The sequence below is a fragment of the Poromitra crassiceps genome, assembly GCF_964638095.1.
Source record: "Poromitra crassiceps genome assembly, chromosome: 23".
In the NCBI taxonomy this organism is placed as follows: Eukaryota; Metazoa; Chordata; class Actinopteri; order Beryciformes; family Melamphaidae; genus Poromitra; species Poromitra crassiceps.
Genome location: NC_139639.1, coordinates 7,926,997 through 7,947,486, shown reverse-complemented (window position 1 = coordinate 7,947,486; position 20,490 = coordinate 7,926,997). Strand labels below are relative to the sequence as shown.

At 43.6% G+C, this 20,490-nt stretch overlaps 1 protein-coding gene across 1 annotated transcript; it reads left to right on the top strand.

Annotated features, from left to right (window-relative positions):
- Window positions 1-3,924: 3,924 nt before the first annotated feature.
- On the top strand, window positions 3,925-19,792 carry LOC310797408 (kinesin-like protein KIF2C; the record flags this gene model as incomplete). Its single annotated transcript, XM_083659777.1, has 15 exons — window positions 3,925-4,058; window positions 4,156-4,259; window positions 5,458-5,550; window positions 7,263-7,311; window positions 14,595-14,777; window positions 15,466-15,585; window positions 16,486-16,592; window positions 16,730-16,825; window positions 17,619-17,673; window positions 17,812-17,974; window positions 18,145-18,235; window positions 18,435-18,498; window positions 18,712-18,803; window positions 18,923-19,065; window positions 19,774-19,792. Exons 1-15 carry the CDS (start codon window positions 3,992-3,994, stop codon window positions 19,790-19,792), a joined length of 1,446 nt encoding a protein of 481 aa, XP_083515903.1. The 5' UTR covers window positions 3,925-3,991.
- Between the last annotated feature and the right edge of the window lie 698 nt (window positions 19,793-20,490).

Sequence of the window (20,490 nt, the reverse complement as noted above, 5' to 3'; positions counted from 1 at the left end):
AGTATGTTTGAGCTAAGGAGAGCAATTATTAGTGCTTGTCAGACTACTCCTGGGAAGGATGTTGTGTGTTATAAAATGTTGGAGAATATGACAGATAGTACATTGGGTATAGGGTTAAGACTGTTTAACAGGGTTTGGGAGATTGGACAACTTCCTTCTGTGTGGAAGCAAGCAATAATTGTGCCTGTCCCAAAACCAGGGAAAGACCCTTCAGATCCATGTACTGTAGCTATAGACCTATTGCTCTGACTTCTCATTTGTGTAAAATCATGGAAAGGATGGTCACAGAGACATTGAATTATTTTTTAGAAAGTAAAGATCTTCTTTCTCCATATCAAAGTGGGTTCCGTAAGGGTCGGAATACAATGGACTCTGTATTGTGCGTAGAATCAGACATCAGGAAAGCACAGACCAACAAGGAAGTAGTGGTAGCTGTCTTTTTTGATGTGGAAAAGGCATATGACATGCTATGGAAGGAAGGACTATTAATTAAGTTAAAATCATTGGGAACTGGCGGTCGAGCATATAATTGGGTTCGAAGCTTCTTATTGGACAGGAGAATACAAGTAAGAGTGGGGGCAGAGTATTCCAGTATGTATATGGTGGAGAATGGAACACCACAAGGAAGTGTATGTAGTCCAGTGTTATTTAATGTAATGATCCATGATATCTTTTCTCGGGTTCAGGAAAGTGTAGGTAAGTCTTTGTATGCGGATGATGGTGCTATCTGGATAAGAGGCCGTAATGTATCTTATGTTAATAAGAAAATACACAAAAGGCAGTACTTGAAGTGGAAAACTGGGCTAGTAAGTTTTGAGTTTTGAGTTTGAGTTTAATCATTCTGGCTTGCAATACATGATTGAATTATGCAGAATGTACACTCGAAAAAGAAAAAAAAATACACATACATTATGCATTATTAAAACAGACCCCAACATCAAAAATACAATCAACGCTACAGCCCATTAAAAAGCCTGAAGCCACAAGAGATGGTGGAGTTTCTCAGTCTATTTGTTCTGGTTTTTGGCAAAGACAACTGATTGCCTCTGTGTAGAACACAGCCAGTCCTTTCTTTCTTACTAGGAGGGAGGATGTGGTGGAGCGGGTGGTTAGGCTGCATCATGTCCTGAATCAGCTTCACAGTGGCCTGTTCTCTTCCTGTCTGCAGATCAGGAAGATGCAAAGAGACGTCCTTGAACCTCATCATTATTTTGACAGCCCTTTTCTGAACCCTGTCCATGGTGGCTCGTTGTTTAGCCGTACAGCCCACAGGCAGTACACTCCCATATTCTAGACATGGTCTGATCAGTGTGTTTGTTATAGATATCGACCAGGTCTTCTACAGGGAGCCCATTTCTTGCCATCACAGTGAGGAAATGCAGATGCTTGGAGGCTTTTTTCACAGCCTCCTAAACGTGAACATCTCCACTGAGCTGATTGTCCAGGTGGAAACCCAGTGAACATCTCCACTGAGCTGATTGTCCAGGTGGAAACCCAGTGAACATCTCCACTGAGCTGATTGTCCAGGTGGAAACCCAGGTATTTTGTGCTTGTGACAACAGGGACAACCTGGCCATTGAGGATTAGAGGGGCTGGCTGGGGAGGGTCCTTAGTGAAGCATACTCTCAGCTCCATTGACTTCTTGCCATTGAGAAGCAGGTTATTTGCTGCAGCCCATTCCTCAAGCCACTTTGCTTCACCTGCTATTGATGTATCAGTTCCTATGTCAGAGAGTCTAATGGCACGGGACAGCCCTATATCGTCAGCATACCCTATATCAAGTGTATCATTGAACAGGACTGATCGGATGGACATATATATAACAGGAACAGGTAAGGTGAAATGACGCCCCCTTGTGGAACCCCAGATGTAATATCTTTCCATGTGCTATATGCTATTAGCCACAACTCTGTCTTCTCCCTGTTGTATAGCTGTGGAGCCAGGTGAGGGCTAAATGGGGATTCAAACTGTCTGTAGCAACGACACAAGTAATTTGTTTTTCAAGGCGGCATAAAATCGCGCCCATCTCCCTGAAATTGTATGAACAACCTCTTGAGCAGGTAAAAGTGATTAGATTTCTTGGTGTTTGATGAAAAGCTCACGTGGAGAGTTAATTTAGATAAAGTTAAAGCTAAGTGTCAAAAGGTTATCAACATACTCCGATGTTTGTCTGGACAGGAGTGGGGAGCAAGTAGAACATCACTACAAAATATATACTGGGCACTCATGAGATGTGTCTTTGATTATGGGTGTGTAGTTTACATGTCAGCAGCAGAGTCAAACCTCAAGAAATTAGAGTTGTTACAAGCTCAGGCGTTGATAATCTGTAGTGGATCTTTCAAAACATCTCCAGTGGCAGCAATGCAGGTGGAGATGGGGGACATGCCTCTGAGGATTAGGAGGGTGAAGTTAATGCTGGCATACTGGGGTCATCTCCAGGGTCATAGTGACACAACTCCTGCCAAGAGCATTTTGAAGGACTGTTGGGAACACAATGAGTCAAATATCACAAGTTTAGGATGGGTTGGTAATGGAGAGGCAGAACATATAGGATTGGTAAATTACAATACAGCCCCACAGTTGCAATATCTTCAATTCCTCCCTGGTTATTCCCCTTGCCGAAGGTAGACCTCAACATTCAGCAGGAATTAAAGGACAAGGCAAAGCAAATTCCAACATGGTATGACCAGAGCTATTTTGAACAGCATTATTCAGACTCAGTGTTTGTATTTACAGACGGCTCCAAAGATCCAGAAACCGGGTGTGCAGGGGCAGCAGTATATATTCCAGAGGGTGAGATTTGTATTAAGAAAAGGGTGTCAGACCATCTTTCAGTATACACAACGGAGCTATTGGCAATTATATTGGCATTAAGGTGGGTGGAGCAGAGAGAAAGAAACAACACAGTTATTGCATCTGATAGTTTTTCATCACTACAAAGCATACAATCCGGCAGATCAGCATTCAGAACAGATATCATCAATGAAATATTCAATATTATGTACAGGTTGGAGATGAAGGGCATAGCTACACGCTACCTTTGGGTCCCTGCTCATGTTGGTGTGGAGGGGAATGAGCAGGTGGATATCTTAGCCAAACAAGCATTAAGAATCAAACAGGTAGATATAAACATTCCATTAAGTAAAGCTGAAGTCAAGACATTCATTAGAACATATGTGCAGTCAGTATGGCAGGAGTACTGGGATGGTCAAGAAACTGGTAGACATCTATATAACATACAAAGGCAGGTTGGAGCTGGAAGGAGGGTGGGTTGGAAACGAAGGGAAGAAAGCATTATCACCCGTTTAAGAATAGGTCACACAGCTCTCAATCATACATTACATAAAATAGGCAAGCACCCTGATGGGAAATGTATACACTGTAGCGAACCAGAAACTGTTGAACACATACTTTTACACTGTAGGAAATACGATACAGAAAGGAATACTATGTTTCAGGCATTGAGAATGGCAAAACATCAAGATTTTTCGTTGCCAGGTTTATTAGGGAAAACAGCAGGTAGCATTTATATGCATGTTATTAAGTTTCTTAAAGAAATTGGGGTAGACACAATAATTTAAGAGTAGTTGTTTTGGTTTGTTTGTTTTGTTTCGTTTTGAATCCCCTGTTCCACAATCCAGTCCAGTTGGTGGCGGTAATGCACCTTTAAGTTGGTTGCCAACCGCCATAAAACACTAAAGAAGAAGACGACTGAAGCGCAGGCGCAGATTCGTCCACACCCGGAAAAAGCGTCATTGATGATCCATGATTTAAAACAGCGGTGGCGGTTTCTTCTCTTCGCCGTAATTTGTTAGTTCGAGAAACACACACCTTATATAAATGATACGAATTTAAGATTTTAGTGCTGCTCTCGTCTCGAAGGAAGCAACATACGGCGACCGAGATAGCGCGACATACTTCTGTCTTCGGCTAGCTAACGTCGTTAGCGAGTTTCACCGTTTTAGCTAACTGATCTTTCCAAGCGGCTGAGATGGAAGCGAGCAGCAGCCTTTCACGACTTCTCATCGGCCTTTCGGTGCAGATCAGTCGGAGTGACGGTGAGCTGTCTCTTGTCCTCTCCTCTATCGCCTAATAACGTCGTTGACTTGTCACGAATAACGTCTTGACTGGCGCTTTGTTTTGTGTGTAAACCAGGTCGAGTGCATCCGGCCACCATCAAGTCGGTCAAATCCGTTGATGCCTCCAACTCCACCGTCATGGTGGAGTGGCACGAGAGGAACATGACTCGTGGGAAGGAGGTGAGTTTCTCCAACAAGAGGAGCCGGACAGCAGCAGGGGCGTAGTGGAGGAAGAGGAGCCTGCCAGTGACGGTGTACTTTAGAACAGCAGCAGGGGCGTAGTGGAGGAAGAGGAGCCTGCCAGTGACGGTGTACTTTAGAACAGCAGCAGCAGGGCCGTAGTGGAGGAAGAGGAGCCTGCCAGTGACGGTGTACTTTAGAACAGCAACAGCAGGGGCGTAGTGGAGGAAGAGGAGCCTGCCAGTGACGGTGTACTTTAGAACAGCAGCAGGGTCATAGTGGAGGAAGAGGAGCCTGCCAGTGACGGTGTACTTTAGAACAGCAGCAGGGGCGTAGTGGAGGAAGAGGAGCCTGCCAGTGACGGTGTACTTTAGAACAGCAGCAGGGGCGTAGTGGAGGAAGAGGAGCCTGCCAGTGACGGTGTACTTTAGAACAGCAGCAGGGGCGTAGTGGAGGAAGTACGCAGTTTAGTTTACCCACCTCTGTTTACTGCCCTATTTTCAGATCACCTAGTTCTATAAATCAATGAGGGTAAACGAGGTGGATAAACTATCACCTTGGATAGTTGACCCACCTCTCTATTTACTTTTTAAATATACTTGATTGAATGATTCAGTCAGGGCTAACAAACATTCACAGTATGAAGAGCACACTTACATTATGAGGACCGCAATGGAAATAAGCCTATGGCTTTATTGTGTTTTTATCCTCTGTGATTTTCTGTTTCTGTATTTGTGCCCTGTTTTGTTGACATTCACCAAATAAAATCAATCAATCAATTCACTAGTCCTGCCAGTGACTGCCTACTGAGAAAGCCCTTCACTTTGAAATATTGACGATGTTGACCTCACCTGGTATACTTCAGGGCCAGTCCTAGACCATAACGTTATAGTTTATAGATTATATATCGCCCTTTTCACTTCCCACCCAATTCACCCATTTTGTGTCTAAAAGGCAGGGAGTTGGTTAAAAGCGCTATATAAATGCAGGCCATTTAGGCCATGAGGGTTTCCAACTTACAATCCATTTAGGTGAGCCAGTGCCCGAGGCCCTCGTTAATGTTTTGCTTGCACCTGTGTTGCTTCCTGCCTTTTAGACACAAAATGGGTGACTTGGATGGGAAGTGAAAAAGGCTAATTGACCAGTCGCTGCCATTATTGTAAGACGGTGATGAGCCATGTGTCTCTTTGTTGTGCAGGTTGAAGTGTCAGAGCTGTGTGCACTCAATCCAGAGCTGGTGAACCACATCAACTCTGTCACTGCCAAAACCGCCACACCTCCCCCACCGAAGGCAAGTGCAATTTACAGGGATGCAAAACTAACTAGTCAACTTTAGGTGACTTGTCACCTTTTTCATCCCAAAATATTTGGATTTTCTGAGTGGTGGTTCATATAAGGTCCTTGAAGTACTTGGATTTTGTGTGTGTGTGTGGGGATCAAGTACTGGAATACCTTGACATTGTTTAACCAAGTGCTTGAAAAGTCATTGAAAGTCAAATCAACCACATAACCCTGTCTTATATTTTGACCAAAGTTTTGTTCAAGTGATTATTGATAGTATTCTGTTAAATCACCACACGGCCATTTTGGTAGGATTAGGTAAGTAACCGGTGATTGTAATCAATTAACAGGTGCTTACAATCAAATGACACAAACAGCCAATGAGCTGTGAGTATTGTAGTGCCATATTGGTAGGAAAATGCTTGTGACATCATGGGAATTCTATGAATAGCTAAATTGCTCAGAATCAGAACTTGCTATTTTTTCCCTTGTTTCTCTTCTTCCCGACGTGTCACCGTCAACTCCCCAATGTTGCATGTAGTAATGCTGCAGCAACTCTGATGTGCCACTATGGTGAGCAGCACACCTGCAGCTGCTGTGGCGCTGATCATGTGACACTATGGTGAGCAGCACACCTGCAGCTGCTGTGACTCTGATCATGTGACACTATGGTGAGCAGCTGCTGTGGCTCTGATCATGTGACACTATGGTGAGCAGCACACCTGCAGCTGCTGTGGCTCTGATCATGTGACACTATGGTGAGCAGCACACCTGCACCTACTGTGACACTGATCATGTGACACTATGGTGAGCAGCACACCTGCAGCTGCTGTGACTCTGATCATGTGACTCTATGGTGACTGAGCAGCACACCTACACCTGCTGTGACTCTGATCATGTGACACTATGGTGAGCAGCACACCTGCAGCTGCTGTGACTCTGATCATGTGACACTATGGTGAGCAGCACACCTGCAGCTGTTGTGGCTCTGATCATGTGACACTGGTGAGCAGCACACCTGCACCTGCGGTGGAATTTGGCATAACCTTTGGTGATAATGACTCCACACAAGGCCCAAACTACAACAACCGCTAAATACAACGTTGTCGTCTCCAGTATCAATATAAAGGATGCTGGATCGACCACATCAAACTTGATCTGACTTGTGCATCTTTGATAATCACTGTATTTCAATAGTGATATTGGCCATAGTTTTGACCTGGATATGAGAACAGACGACCGGTGACCACTAACCAGTCTGGCCTGTTTTGCTATGGGAGCTTCTAAGCCAGTGTTTCCCAAACTATGGGTCGGGACCCTACGGCTCTGTAAAGTTAACACGCTTTGGTATGTTTGATTTTAAGATGAAAATGAAGGGACATACTGTATAATATTCAATCTTTTATTTTCCATTACTGATGTAAAATCTTATTATGGATGAAAAACGACCAGATTGAATATTAATAAAATGTGTCCCTTCATTTTCATCTTAAAATCAAACGCACCAAAGAAAACATCCTCCTGCAATGAAATGTTTGAAAAGGTTTTATAGCGTTTAGCTGATTGATCTAATGATCTATTAGAAGATATTTTCCATCGTAAACACGCCCAACGTTATCTTGACAACTGGGCCTGCAGAGCTGTAGAGAATGAGTTGTTGGAGAAGCACACGTAGCAAAGTGAATGATAATCCCTTTCTGTTTCTGTTTGTCTCTTCAATAGAAGTTTGAGGGTCGACTGCGTTCCTCCAGGATCCCTGCCCCTCCCTCCTGTATGTAAATTCATGCCATTATTTGTCTATATTGGTCACATGTTCAAATTGTCTTTCTCCTAACTGCTCGTTTTCCTCCAAAAGCCTCTGCGCCATCAGCCACCCCAGCTAAAGAGACAGGTCGGCATGTCCTGCATGTCCCTCTGTCCTCAAATCAATCTCCTTCCTTAATCACACCTTTTTGTTAATGGGATCAGGTGGCACTGTTTTTCCCCTTTGCTCTGCTTTCAATTGTGGCTGATTAGAACAAGTAACATTATACAGTAAAACTTTCTTTGCTCTTATCCACCTTATTTCTAGCTGCCATGATGCCTGATGGGTGCTTCTTCCGCTTCCGGTGTCATTTTTACACTGTTTTAACTTGACAAAAAAAAACGTTTAGCCGTCTCGTTCGGGTGCTGGGATAATGTAATGCGTTGTGGGTAGTCGCCTACTGTGGCTAATGCTAACGGCTAGCGTAATAGTTACTTTACATGGCAGTAAAATGCCACTGAATGACCAAATTGATTTAACTTTTAACCGTTTCGAGTAACACTGTTTCCATACGGACCCGCAGCGTTGGTTAGTTGTTTATAACGTGACTATATTTATAACTTTTTTATAACTGACTCCAGCTTCCGGTTTATAATTTGGGTCTGCAGCCGAGTATTAGTAGGGTCATCTGTGGCACTTCCGTGACCATGGAGAGCGAAGGTCCGTTTCTCAATGGATTTGTCATCTAGGAGGGTTAATAAACAAATTTAGCCGGGGTGTATTTTTAAAAAAGGCGGGGGAAATATTTGAGAGACCAAAATCCAAAATGGCTGCTGTGGAAATGAACTTTTTAATGCTTTGACCTACAATGATGCACAATACATGGTTTCAGAGCTTATTCTGGTCAAGGAATACATATTTGGTGTTTATATAATGATTTGACCTATTTTTGACCTTCAAATCCAAGATGGCTGCCAATTTTGAGGCAGTTTTTTCAAAATCGTCATAGAGCCTTCATATTAGGCTTGAATGACAGGTCTTCTCATGATGAGTTGAATAATATACAGTATAAGTACACAGAAGTAATCTCTGAGGTCATTAAAGTCAATGTTTGTGTGTAAACAACAGTTGCTGATTTGCGGTTTCCCATTAAATAGGGTAGGCTACTGAGAATATGGTGTCCAGTTCATCCCATCACATTTTCATAATGAACCAAAAACAATTTTGCACTATAGCCTAACATAAAATAGTATTCTGTATGCAAAGCTAGCAAGGTTAGTTGCTTGAGCTGAATTTAAAGGTCAACTCAAAACAAACAATGAAATTAACTTTGAAATTAAAACTGAATCCTAGGCTACTAAATTTCATCAGCACACAGTAAAGGAAACTTGTCTTTGAACTCAGCTGACTGTCTAGTCCTAATCCCTGTTGTGCAATGTCCCTTTTCAGTGAAGTTTTAGTTTTTGTTAAGAGTATAGACTTTTAATCTTGACCTTGTTGGTAGGCAACGGCCCTTTTTCAGTCAAGCATTTTCAGATTAGCTCAGTCAGTCTGTGAAGCAGTCAGTGTCAGCACTTGCGCGAGCTCGCTTTTTCTCTAACTAATGTTAACATTACACACTTTAACACATTGAGTGCCAAGGACGTCTGTGGACGTCCTAAAAAAAAGTAACGAGGAGTGCCAAGGACGTCTGTGGACGTCCTAAAATCATAATTCATATTATTCCATAATTCTGCTGTTTAAGGTCGTACCTAGCCAGTGAGCATGAATCCCTTCAAGGGATCACACGGCGCCACCTTAAACATCGTCACAGGAGCTGCTCCACCCACCTCAGATCCTTTACTTTGTACAGGAGACAGCGGAGAAAGCCGTGATCAAAGTGGAAACCGATGCATGCTTTCTGCCAGAGCCGTATATATTGCTCTGTCTACAGCGGAGAGTGGGCTCGGCTGCATCCGCGCTCACAACTGAGCTCTTATGCTTCTATCTATCTCCACACGATTTCCTAGAAAGCCAGCATCCGAAGCCGAACGGCCAAGCCTTTTCGTTCAGTCGCGTTTGCCAGCGCGCATCATTTCCTTGATGGACGCTGGGATCTGTCCGGGGCAAAAACGGAGTCGAGAAAACAAACTCTGTGCGTGTGGGAGGAGCCCGCAGCTCAGAGGGGGAGAAGGGGGGGGGGGGGGGGGGGGAGGAGAGGGGCTGCACAGAAACCACACCACACGCCCACACGCCACCACATCAGAAAACACCAGCCAGAGTCAGTGAATGTGCTCGAAATTAGAGTGCAAAAGGTATTCATAAAAGGGACTATATCTTGGAAAGTTAAAAAAAACGACAGAAAACCCTTGAAAGTGCACTTTTTTGAGAGGCTGTCATTTCATAATGGAACTGTCTAGAAACAAAATTTCTTCTTTGGAAGAAGCAGGAGTGTTCAATGTTTCATTAAAGTCCAGCCCCGTTAATATAGCCATAATAGAAAAAATTCTATAGCTGTTTTCAACTGAATGGAAGTGAATCTGGCACAGGCTCCAGACAATTTTACTGAAGCGCTGTGGCACTCAATGTGTTAAGACACTTTGTTTGAGGATATCAACGTTATTCACTAGTCTAAAGATAGTTCTACCATCAAGAACATATAAAACAAAAGCAAAAACTATTTTTATTTGCAGAAGTCATCATTGATATTTGGTGTTAGCTAACGTTAGGTAACGTTATTATTTTTAGCTAAAGTTAATATTATCTGTCTCCACACTTCTGTCAACTGACATATGCATTTGCTTTTGAAAATAAACAGCCTGGCTTGCTTAAGCATAACTGAAGATTAAATAGAAATATAACATGACGAATGCATGTACCGATTGGTTGGCCCATCTTCCCAGGAGGTGGTGGTGTAAACATCATCAAATTTATCAACTCCTGACCAGTCTTGGGCTTTTAATTGTAAGCTGTCCCATTTGCCTTGATTTATTGTATCGGTGGGCTTGCAAGGCTTGTCACATTTTAGGACACATTCATAGGACATTGTGTGCTTTGTCTTTCATTGGGAGGGAAAGCAACTCGCTATTATATTACTGTTATATTATATTGCTGTTATACGCTGTTTATTTTCAAAAGCAAATGCATATGTCAGTTGACAGAAGTGTGGAGACAGATAACATTAACTTTAGCTAAAAATAATAACGTTACCTAACGTTAGCTAACACCAAATATCAATGATGACTTCTGCAAATAAAAATTGTTTTTGCTTTTGTTTTATATGTTCTTGATGGTAGAACTATCTTTAGACTAGTGAATAACGTTGATATCCTCAAACAAAGTTTTTTTTTTTTTTTTAATATATCCCCCCCCCCCCCCGATTTTTTAATCCCATTTTTATCCCCCATTAGTGCTAACGTAATTTCTTTATCCTGGTTGCTACTCCACCCTCTGCCGATCTGGGGAGAGCCGAAACTGGCTCCATGCTTCCTCCGAGACATGGGCAGTTAGCCAGCCGCTTCTTTTCACCTGACAGGGGAAGCTTCACCGGTAGGACATAGCACGTGGGAGGTTCACACTATTCCAACCAGTTCCCCTCCCTCTGAACAGGCGCCCTTAACGACCAGAGGAGGAACCACATTAGCAACCAGGATATTGCATGTTTTTGGTGAAGGGGGTTCCTATATGAAGGAAACCCCCGGGAGGCACGGGGAGAACATGCAAACTCCACACAGAAAGGCCCTTTTGACGACCCCACCCGGGCGGTGGGCACTCGAGGACATGCGGACGGGCACGCATTCCTTCAGTGTTCACATCGTCCCAGGTGGGAATCGAACCCACGACCTTCGAGCTGTGAGGCGATAGTGCTTACCACTACACCACCGTACCTCCTTTTATATCCTCAAACAAAGTGTCTTAAAGTGTGTAATGTTAACATTAGTTAGAGAAAAAGCGAGCTCGCGCAAGTGCTGACACTGACTGCTTCACAGACTGACTGAGCTAATCTGAAAATGCTTGACTGAAAAAGGGCCATTGCCTACCAACAAGGTCAAGATTAAAAGTCCATACTCTTAACAAAAACTAAAACTTCACTGAAAAGGGACATTGCACAACAGGGATTAGGACTAGACAGTCAGCTGAGTTCAAAGACAAGTTTCCTTTACTGTGTGCTGATGAAATTTAGTAGCCTAGGATTCAGTTTTAATTTCAAAGTTAATTTCATTGTTTGTTTTGAGTTGACCTTTAAATTCAGCTCAAGCAACTAACCTTGCTAGCTTTGCATACAGAATACTATTTTATGTTAGGCTATAGTGCAAAATTGTTTTTGGTTCATTATGAAAATGTGATGGGATGAACTGGACACCATATTCTCAGTAGCCTACCCTATTTAATGGGAAACCGCAAATCAGCAACTGTTGTTTACACACAAACATTGACTTTAATGACCTCAGAGATTACTTCTGTGTACTTATACTGTATATTATTCAACTCATCATGAGAAGACCTGTCATTCAAGCCTAATATGAAGGCTCTATGACGATTTTGAAAAAACTGCCTTTTAGAGCTCAAAATTGGCAGCCATCTTGGATTTGAAGGTCAAAAGTAAGTCAAATCATTATATAAACACCAAATATGTATTCCTTGACCAGAATAAGCTCTGAAACCATGTATTGTGCATCATTGTAGGTCAAACCATTAAAAAGTTCATTTCCACAGCAGCCATTTTGGATTTTGGTCTCTCAAATATTTTCCCCGCCTTTTTATGCCTCCGCCGGCGATAGCCAGGCCGGAGGCATTATGGATCCGGGTTGTCCGTACGTACGTCCGTCCGTACGGCTGTCCGTACGGCTGTCCGTCCGTCCGTATGATGTTTGTTAACGCGATATCTGAGGAACGCCTGGAAGGAATTTCATCAAATTTGCCTCAAACATCGACTTAGACTCAAGGATGATCTGATTACATTTTGGTGGTCAAAGGTCAACGGTCAAGGTCACTGTGACCTCTCGAACGCCATTTTCAAGCTTGTTAACGCGATATCTGAGGAACGCCTGGACGGAATTTCATCAAATTTGCCTCAAACATCGACTTAGACTCAAGGATGATCTGATTAGATTTTGGTGGTCAAAGGTCAAAGGTCAAGGTCACTGTGACCTCTCGAACGCCATTTTCAAGCTTGTTAACGCGATATCTGAGGAACGCCTGGACGGAATTTCATCAAATTTGCCTCAAACATCGACTTAGACTCAAGGATGATCTGATTAGATTTTGGTGGTCAAAGGTCAAGGTCACTTTGACCTCTCGAACGCCATTTTCAAGCTTGTTAACGCGATATCTGAGGAACGCCTGGACGGAATTTCATCAAATTTGCCTCAAACATCGACTTAGACTCAAGGATGATCTGATTAGATTTTGGTGGTCAAAGATCAAAGGTCAAGGTCACTGTGACCTCTCGAATGCCATTTTCAAGCTTGTTAACGCGATATCTGAGGAACGCCTGGACGGAATTTCATCAAATTTGCCTCAAACATCGACTTAGACTCAAGGATGATCTGATTAGATTTTGGTGGTCAAAGGTCAAAGGTCAAGGTCACTGTGACCTCTCGAACGCCATTTTCAAGCTTGTTAATGCGATATCTCAGGAATGCCTTGACGGAATTTAATCAAACTTGTCTCAAACATCGACTTGGAGTCAAGGATGAACTGATTAGATTTTGGTGGTCAAAGGTCAAAGGTCAAGGTGAGCTCTCCAACGCCATTTTCAAGCTTGTTAACGCGATATCTCAGGAATGCCTTGACGGAATTTAATCAAACTTGTCTCAAACATCGACTTGGACTCAAGGATGAACTGATTACATTTTGGTGGTCAAAGTTCAAGGTCACTGTGACCTCTCACACACCCAATTTCCAAGCTCTGTAATGCAACATCACAGGAGCGCCTTGACGGAATCTCTTCCAATTTGCCTCAAATGGCGATTTGGACTCCAGAATGAACTAATGGCGGAGGCATAAGTCCGCGTTGCGGTCGTTCTAGTTTAAAAATACACCCCGGCTAAATTTGTTTATTAACCCTCCTAGATGACAAATCCATTGAGAAACGGACCTTCGCTCTCCACGGTCACGGAAGTGCCCCAGATGACCCTACTATATAACAAAGGAAATGGCAAGCTGCAACAATGAGTCGCGTTAAACCGGACCTTGTATCCACAATTATTTTTTTACAGTGGGGCATTCAAAAATAAGGTGGATAGAGACGAAGTGAACGGCGCTTCCTGCTTTTCTCCCTGGATCAGTGCTGAAAAAATATGAATGGCGGTGAACGGAGAATAACGTTGCTACTTTTGATTCCGTTTGAATTGTGCCACGGGGTGCAAACGTAAATTGTCATGAACTTGAGATTTTAGTGGCTATGTAGCACTAAAATCAATTCCACGAGCTGTGTAGTTTTTATACGAAACTAACCCTTACGTTTCAGTTTGACGACGGTGACTTTCTTGACATGCAAAGTTACCTTTTTAAATTGACAAAAATTTACGTTTGCACCCCGTGGCACAATTGAAATGGGATTTAAAAAAAAAGTAACGTTGTTCTCTGAATAAGGCTCTGAATGGCAAACCTTTTGCTTCTGCTCACTTGGGATTTGTCAGGCTGTCTTTCTATTGTGCACTTGGGTTTGGTTTCAAGGAGTTTGGACGAGGCTTTTAACCCCAGAGAAATGCTGGTTAGCAAGTTTCTGACATGGACTAAACATTGAAGCAGCCACTAAGTGATGGCCAAATGAAGCTACTTGAAGCCTCAAATGACATGGCACACATGTACGACATCTGCTGGACAAATAAATGTAGTGCAACCAACACGCAGACGCTCCATTATTGCTATTATTGCTAGCACTCGTGTTGGACCGGGTTATTTGCCCCCTCTAACTCCATATCTATAAGTCTATTTCTGTTATAAAGTATTTTAAGCTGCTGTTATGTTTCTGAAATGTACTATACAAAAAAGAACGACTTAACATGTCATTTTCACATCGGCCTGGTACAAATACAGATTTATGTATTTTGGTAAAGTATGTACCGTAGCCTGCTTGGGTTTTGGGGGACTGTGTGCTTGGTTTGACACAGTGTGAGTGCGTCAAGCTGTCAAACCAAATACAGCATTATGTGACATAGTGACTTTTCCTGGACCAACGGGAGTCTCGGCACCATGGCTCGATACAGCTGCCTAGCGAGTAGAGGTCCATGCTTGCGAGCTTCGGTGTCGGGACGTAACATCACTACCAGCCACCAATGCCACCATGACTCACTTTGCAGCTATTTGACTTGTTGTGCCTGTAGTTACCACTGCCAAGAAGGAAGGACGCTCTCAGGCTGCCAGGCAGACGTGTCTCTTCCAGGTCCCTGCCCCTGCTGCCCCTGCTGCTGCAGCAGTCCCCACCCCAGAGTCTGCTCACAGCGCTCAGCCAGACCCAGAGACTCTCTACCCCGAGGTCCCTCCTGCACAAGTCCTCACAAACTCTGGTTGGTACCGGCTCTTCTGAAGGCTGGTTGGTACTGGCTAGGGGTTCACTGATCGGCAAGCAATCTGTATCAGCCGATATGGACCTCAAATATGCGATCGGCGACCGGCAATTTTTTTATATTAAAACCCCCCCCCCCCCCCCCCCCCTTTAAAAAAAAAAAAAGCCCTATCACTAATCAGGCCTTCCAACGATATAAAATACAATGCCAATTGGTATTATTAAAGGGGAGAAATAATCGACCTAAAATAATGTTTCCAAACTTTCTTTGAGGAGTTTATATATCGGTGAGCGGTAATCGGTGATCGGGCGATGATCGGTTGGGCAGATATTTCCCATCGGTGATCGGTGGCAAAAAACGTGATTGGTGCACCCCTAGTACTGGCTCTTCCGAAGGCTTTGTAGGAAAAATAAATCCACATTTGAATTTGCTCCGAAACACCAAACTTACTTATTTAATTTATTACCTGGATTACATTAGATCTTAACAGAATGGTTTATGGTTTTGTGTACTGTATATGTCCACTCCATTCTCCACGTCTTCTTCGCAGGGTGTTTTCTGCCCCGTACAACTGCTTTCCCACTGTCTTTCCTATGTGATGATGCCCAAATCATTTGAACTCTGTTGAAACATCAGCTGGTTTCATTTGTGTAACCACTCTAAACTGCACTGTCCTTCCTCCACGCAGCCGTTCCTAACCTGCAGCGCAGGAGGGACGAGGCCAAGCAGTCGGCGCTGGCTTCCCTCAGTGAGGTCAGCAAAGAAAATGAGGTGGCCAAACGTCTGCCTCCTCTGCCTGTAGTCACAGGTCAGTAGTGTATTTCACACACAAAGCGCCTTCATACTGTCGTCGTTTTTAATCAACAGGATTACATAGATGTGTGGTACTCAAACCTTGCCCTACTCGGGAGCCATTTTTTTCCAAGAGCTACAATCCAAAAACCCTTTGGTCCCTTTCCTCCCTGAAACCAGTTTGGTTCAGTTTGAGTCTCACCAGCTCTTCAGCTCTGCACCTTTCAGAAAGTCTGTACTGAACCTTGGGTGCTTTGTTTCGTGATGCTGCTGCAAATTGGACCTCTTTGAATTGTGAAGCACAAAGCAAACGGCTGCATTTTCCCCTAGTCAAGTTTATTTGTATAGCATGTCTCAAGAGGACTTCACAGAGAATATGTCTAGCTTAATCTAGCTGACACAATGGCAATTGCAGTAGTAATAATGACAACATGATTGAACAATCATGAGTGACAGAAAGAGAAGGGGATGGAAATGTGGGGGAGGAGAGAGATGGGGAGGGAGAGCAGGGGGATGTGGGGGAGGAGGGAGCAGGGACACGAAGACTTGAGAATGAAATATTGATTAATTCTGCGGACAATGCTTTTTTTTCTCTTTTGTAGGACTTAAAAGAGCCACAACTACCCATAAATGAGCATGTAGCTCTAGAGCCTCGGGTTGAGTATCACTGACATAGATCATATTGAGAATGCTTCTATACACAGAGCAGTACACAATGAAGAAGGGAAGATCCCGACCTGTTCACTGATACAGACCTGACAAGATCATTTTCATCATAAGTTTCTGAGTAAAGAAGACCTCATTAGTAGGATTCATATTTTGAATCCGTAGATGTTAATTTTAACTTCTCCCTTATATCATCAACCTCTTTATTTCTAAGGATGATAATGTTGGATAATATCTCTGTGCACTTCAGGCAGAAGGAGAACTGTGGCCGCCCAGGAGCTAAACAAGGGGAACAAAAGAGTATCTAGTGTTGCTAAGCCCCTGGACCCTCCTGGACCCTGGACCAAGAAGGGAAAGGTGAGATTATAGTTTTCTTTCTCATTCTTCTGTCTTTCTGTCCTTGTCCAGTTGAAAGGAAGTGGTGGTATGCACAACGATGGCAGGTGAGAAGACAAGTTCCTTGGATGTCTACATTTTGTTTTTGTCTCCTGTAGTTTGGAGAGGCTACTCGACCCAACCAGAAATTCTACCAGATGATCGAAGAATTCAGAGAGACCCTGGAAATAACCCCCCTCTCAGCCACTGACCTGGTAAGACTGGACTGAAGACGCGTGTGCCAGTCTGGTTGTACTGTCATGCCATGTTGAACCCACTGACCTGGTAAGACTTGAGCTGCCGAAAATAATCGATTCAGAGATGCATCGCGATGCGGACGTCACGTGCACGATTCTGCATTGATTAACAAATATCAAAAATCGATTATTAAAAAAATATATATATATATATATATATATATATATATATATATATATATATTTATTTATTTTTTATAATCAAATAAAATAGAATGTAAGTACATGCAGTTGTTTATTTTAATTATGGATCATAATACAATGCAATTCCAAATGCACTTTTATTTTAAAAGTAGCCACACAGTGAGAAAAAAGAAAGTGAGAAAAGATAAATCATGTATTGCGGAAAAAGTGATGCATCATCGAATCGTAGACTTGTATAATCGAATCGTGAGATCAGTGAAGATGCACAGCTCTAGGTAAGACTGGACTGAAGACACGTGTGCCAGTCTGGTTGCACTGTCATCATGCCATGTTGAGCCCACTGACCTGGTAAGACTGGACTGGTAAGACACGTGTGCCAGTCTGGCTGTGCTGAACTGAATGCTGACGGACACAATAAGCACAGATGTGAGCTGTGACAAAGTGACACTGAAACTTTCACAGCGAATGTCTCATTTGAGAGAGCTTGGTACATTTTCACTTGGACAGCTTCGTTGGCTTTTGCCATTTTAGATGGGCACAGCTTTTGTTTGTCTTCACTGTAAATTAGCATAACACTTTCACATTCACACTCTTTGCTTTTGTACAGGTTGAAACTCACAAGATTTGTGTGTGCGTTCGCAAGCGGCCACTCAACAAGCAAGGCAAGTGACTAATGACATAGTTTTGTCCAAGAATAGTTAACTGTCTTTTGGTTTGGAAGGAAACGCATTGTGTCTGCAATTTGGAAATCCCAGAACTGAATTTGTATTTCCACTTGACTTTCTCGTTTTCTTATCCAGAGGTCACTAAGAAGGTGATCGACGTGGTCTCTGTACCCGGGAACGGTAGTCTTCTGGTCCATGAGCCAAAACAGAAGGTGGACCTCACCAAGTACCTGGACAACCAGGCGTTCCAATTTGACTACTCCTTTGATGAGACCACCACCAATGACTTGGTCTACAGGTAGTTACCTTATCTTACCTTTTGTCATGCAAGACACCAGATCTGATCTCATGCAAGACACCAGATCTGATCCCAGGTTTTCTGTGTGAGATGGCAAAGATAAGCTGCACCTCTTGGACTCGAGGATGAAGTCATTACATTACACATAAATGACCATTTCTTTCCTTCAGGTTCACAGCCAAACCTTTGGTCCAGGCCATTTTTGAAGGTGCCATGGCGACATGTTTTGCCTACGGCCAGACAGGAAGTGGAAAGACTCATGTAAGTCTCACAATATGCAATATGCAGATTAGTCCAAAATGGTGCATCATTTTATGCTTTGTTTATTTAGATGGAAGCAAGTTATGTTTTGAGGCGCACCTTCACATGAGTAAAATCATCCTTGGAAAAGGACTTTCGCACTGTTCTGTACACCATATTTTAAAATGTGTTTTCTAATATAGCTCTTTTTGTCCCCCAGACAATGGGTGGTGATTTCACTGGGAAGCAGCAGAACAACGCTAAAGGCATCTACGCCTTGGCAGGTAGGACCACAATTCTCCCCAGTAGCTTGCAGCTGTCCATTCCACAGACTCCTAAATATACAAAAATATATATATTATTGATTTTATTTGGGTTAGGGTTTGAGGTGTGGAGATTTAACATTTGGATCACTGAATAGAAATTAATCTGAAGCATTTTTCCCACCTTGTTTCATGCCCATTGTGAATAAATTGCTGCACTTTTCTACATTTCAGCCCAGGATGTCTTTACCCTTCTGAGCCAGAGGAGATATGCAAGTCTGGATCTTTGTCCCTATGTCAGCTTCTTTGAGATTTACAATGGCAAGGTAACAATCATAGGCTCTCCGGCCTCCAAATCTCTATTTAAAACCTTTGTCATCAAATGTAATGGACTTTCTATTGTCATGATATCCTGGCTTCAAGTGACATTTGCTTGTGGATTCAGGTGTACGACCTGCTGAATAAGAAGGCCAAGCTGCGTGTTCTGGAGGATGAGCGGCAGCAGGTTCAGGTGGTGGGCCTGCGGGAGGTGTGCATGTCCACAGCAGAAGATGTCATCAAGATGATCGAGATAGGCACTGGCTGCAGGTACGGATGAGAGGTGGTGTTTTTGTTCTCTAGCGTAGACCAGGGTTTAGAGGGGCAGCTAGCTCGGTGGGTGGAGCAGCTGGCTAATTTTAATTATAAAATTGTCCATCGCCCTGGAAAACAACATATTAATGCAGATGCTTTGTCTCGGCTGCCAGCCTTCCTGGAGGGGGCTCGTGCCCTGCCGGTAGCTGCTGAGTTTCCGCCCATACAGCAGGTGCCAACCACGTCAGTACGTGCAGTCGGAGCGAGGGTCCCCTGAGTTAGATTTAGGGGATGAATTGGCTCAGGCTCAGCAGGAGGATGAAGACATTAGGCAAATCCTTCAACTTAAAGGGGGTGTTGGAGCGGGGCAGGTAGACCTGCAGGGCAAGCCAGGTCTGAGGAAATACGCCCCTGTATGGGACCAACTTCACATACAGGATCGCCGGTTGGTTCGTGTCCCACCCCCCAATTCTGATGCAGCCTCTAGGGTTCAAGTTGTGTTGCCTAGGTCAATGGTGTCAGCTGTTTTGGCCATGTTACATAATGCCATCACCATTTGCCATCAGCATTTGGGGATTCAGAAATTGCAGGCGAAAGTAAAGGATCGCTTTTATTGGGTCGGTTGGTTTGGGGATGTGAAGAAGTGGTGCAGGGAGTGTGTCGACTGTGCATCCCGTAAAGATCAGGGGCGGCCCCCTTGTGCTCCTCTGGTTCCCTCATCAGTCCCATCCCGGCCTTATGAACGTATTGCGCTGGATGTGCTGGGTCCCCTACCAGAAACCCCAAAAGGGAGCAAGTATGTTCTGGTTATTGGTGATTATTTTTCTAAGTGGACGGAAGCTTTCCCCATGCCCAACCAGGAGGCTCGCACCATTGCCGTATTTTGGCAGAGGAATGGGTGTGTCGGTTCGGTGCCCCTCGTAGTATTCACTCCGACCAGGGAAGAAACTTTGAGTCCAATTTGTTTAAGGAGCTGTGTGGGTTATTGGATATTAACAAAACCCGCACATCCCCTTACCATGCTCGGTCTGACGGTTTGGTCGAGAGATTTAATCGCACCTTGTTGTCCATGTTGTCCCTGTTCGTAAATGATAATCAATTGAATTGGGATGCTTTGCTGCCGTATGTCATGATGGCTTATCGGAGTAGTGTTCACACTAGCACCGGCTTCACACCCTATAAGGTTCTGTTTGGTCGAGAGATAATCTTGCCTGTTGATGTGATGCTAGGAGTGGCCGCTCAAGACAAGTTCACTTCGGTTAGTGATTATGTAAGCAGAACTGCAGATACCCTCTCTACTGTGGTGGAGGCAGTGAAACGACATCAGGCTAAGGCCTCAAAACACCAAAAGGCTGCCTATGATTTCCGTGCCAATTTTCAATATTACTCAGTAGGAGAGTTTGTGTGGGTACAAAATAAGGCAAGGAAACGAGGGCTGTG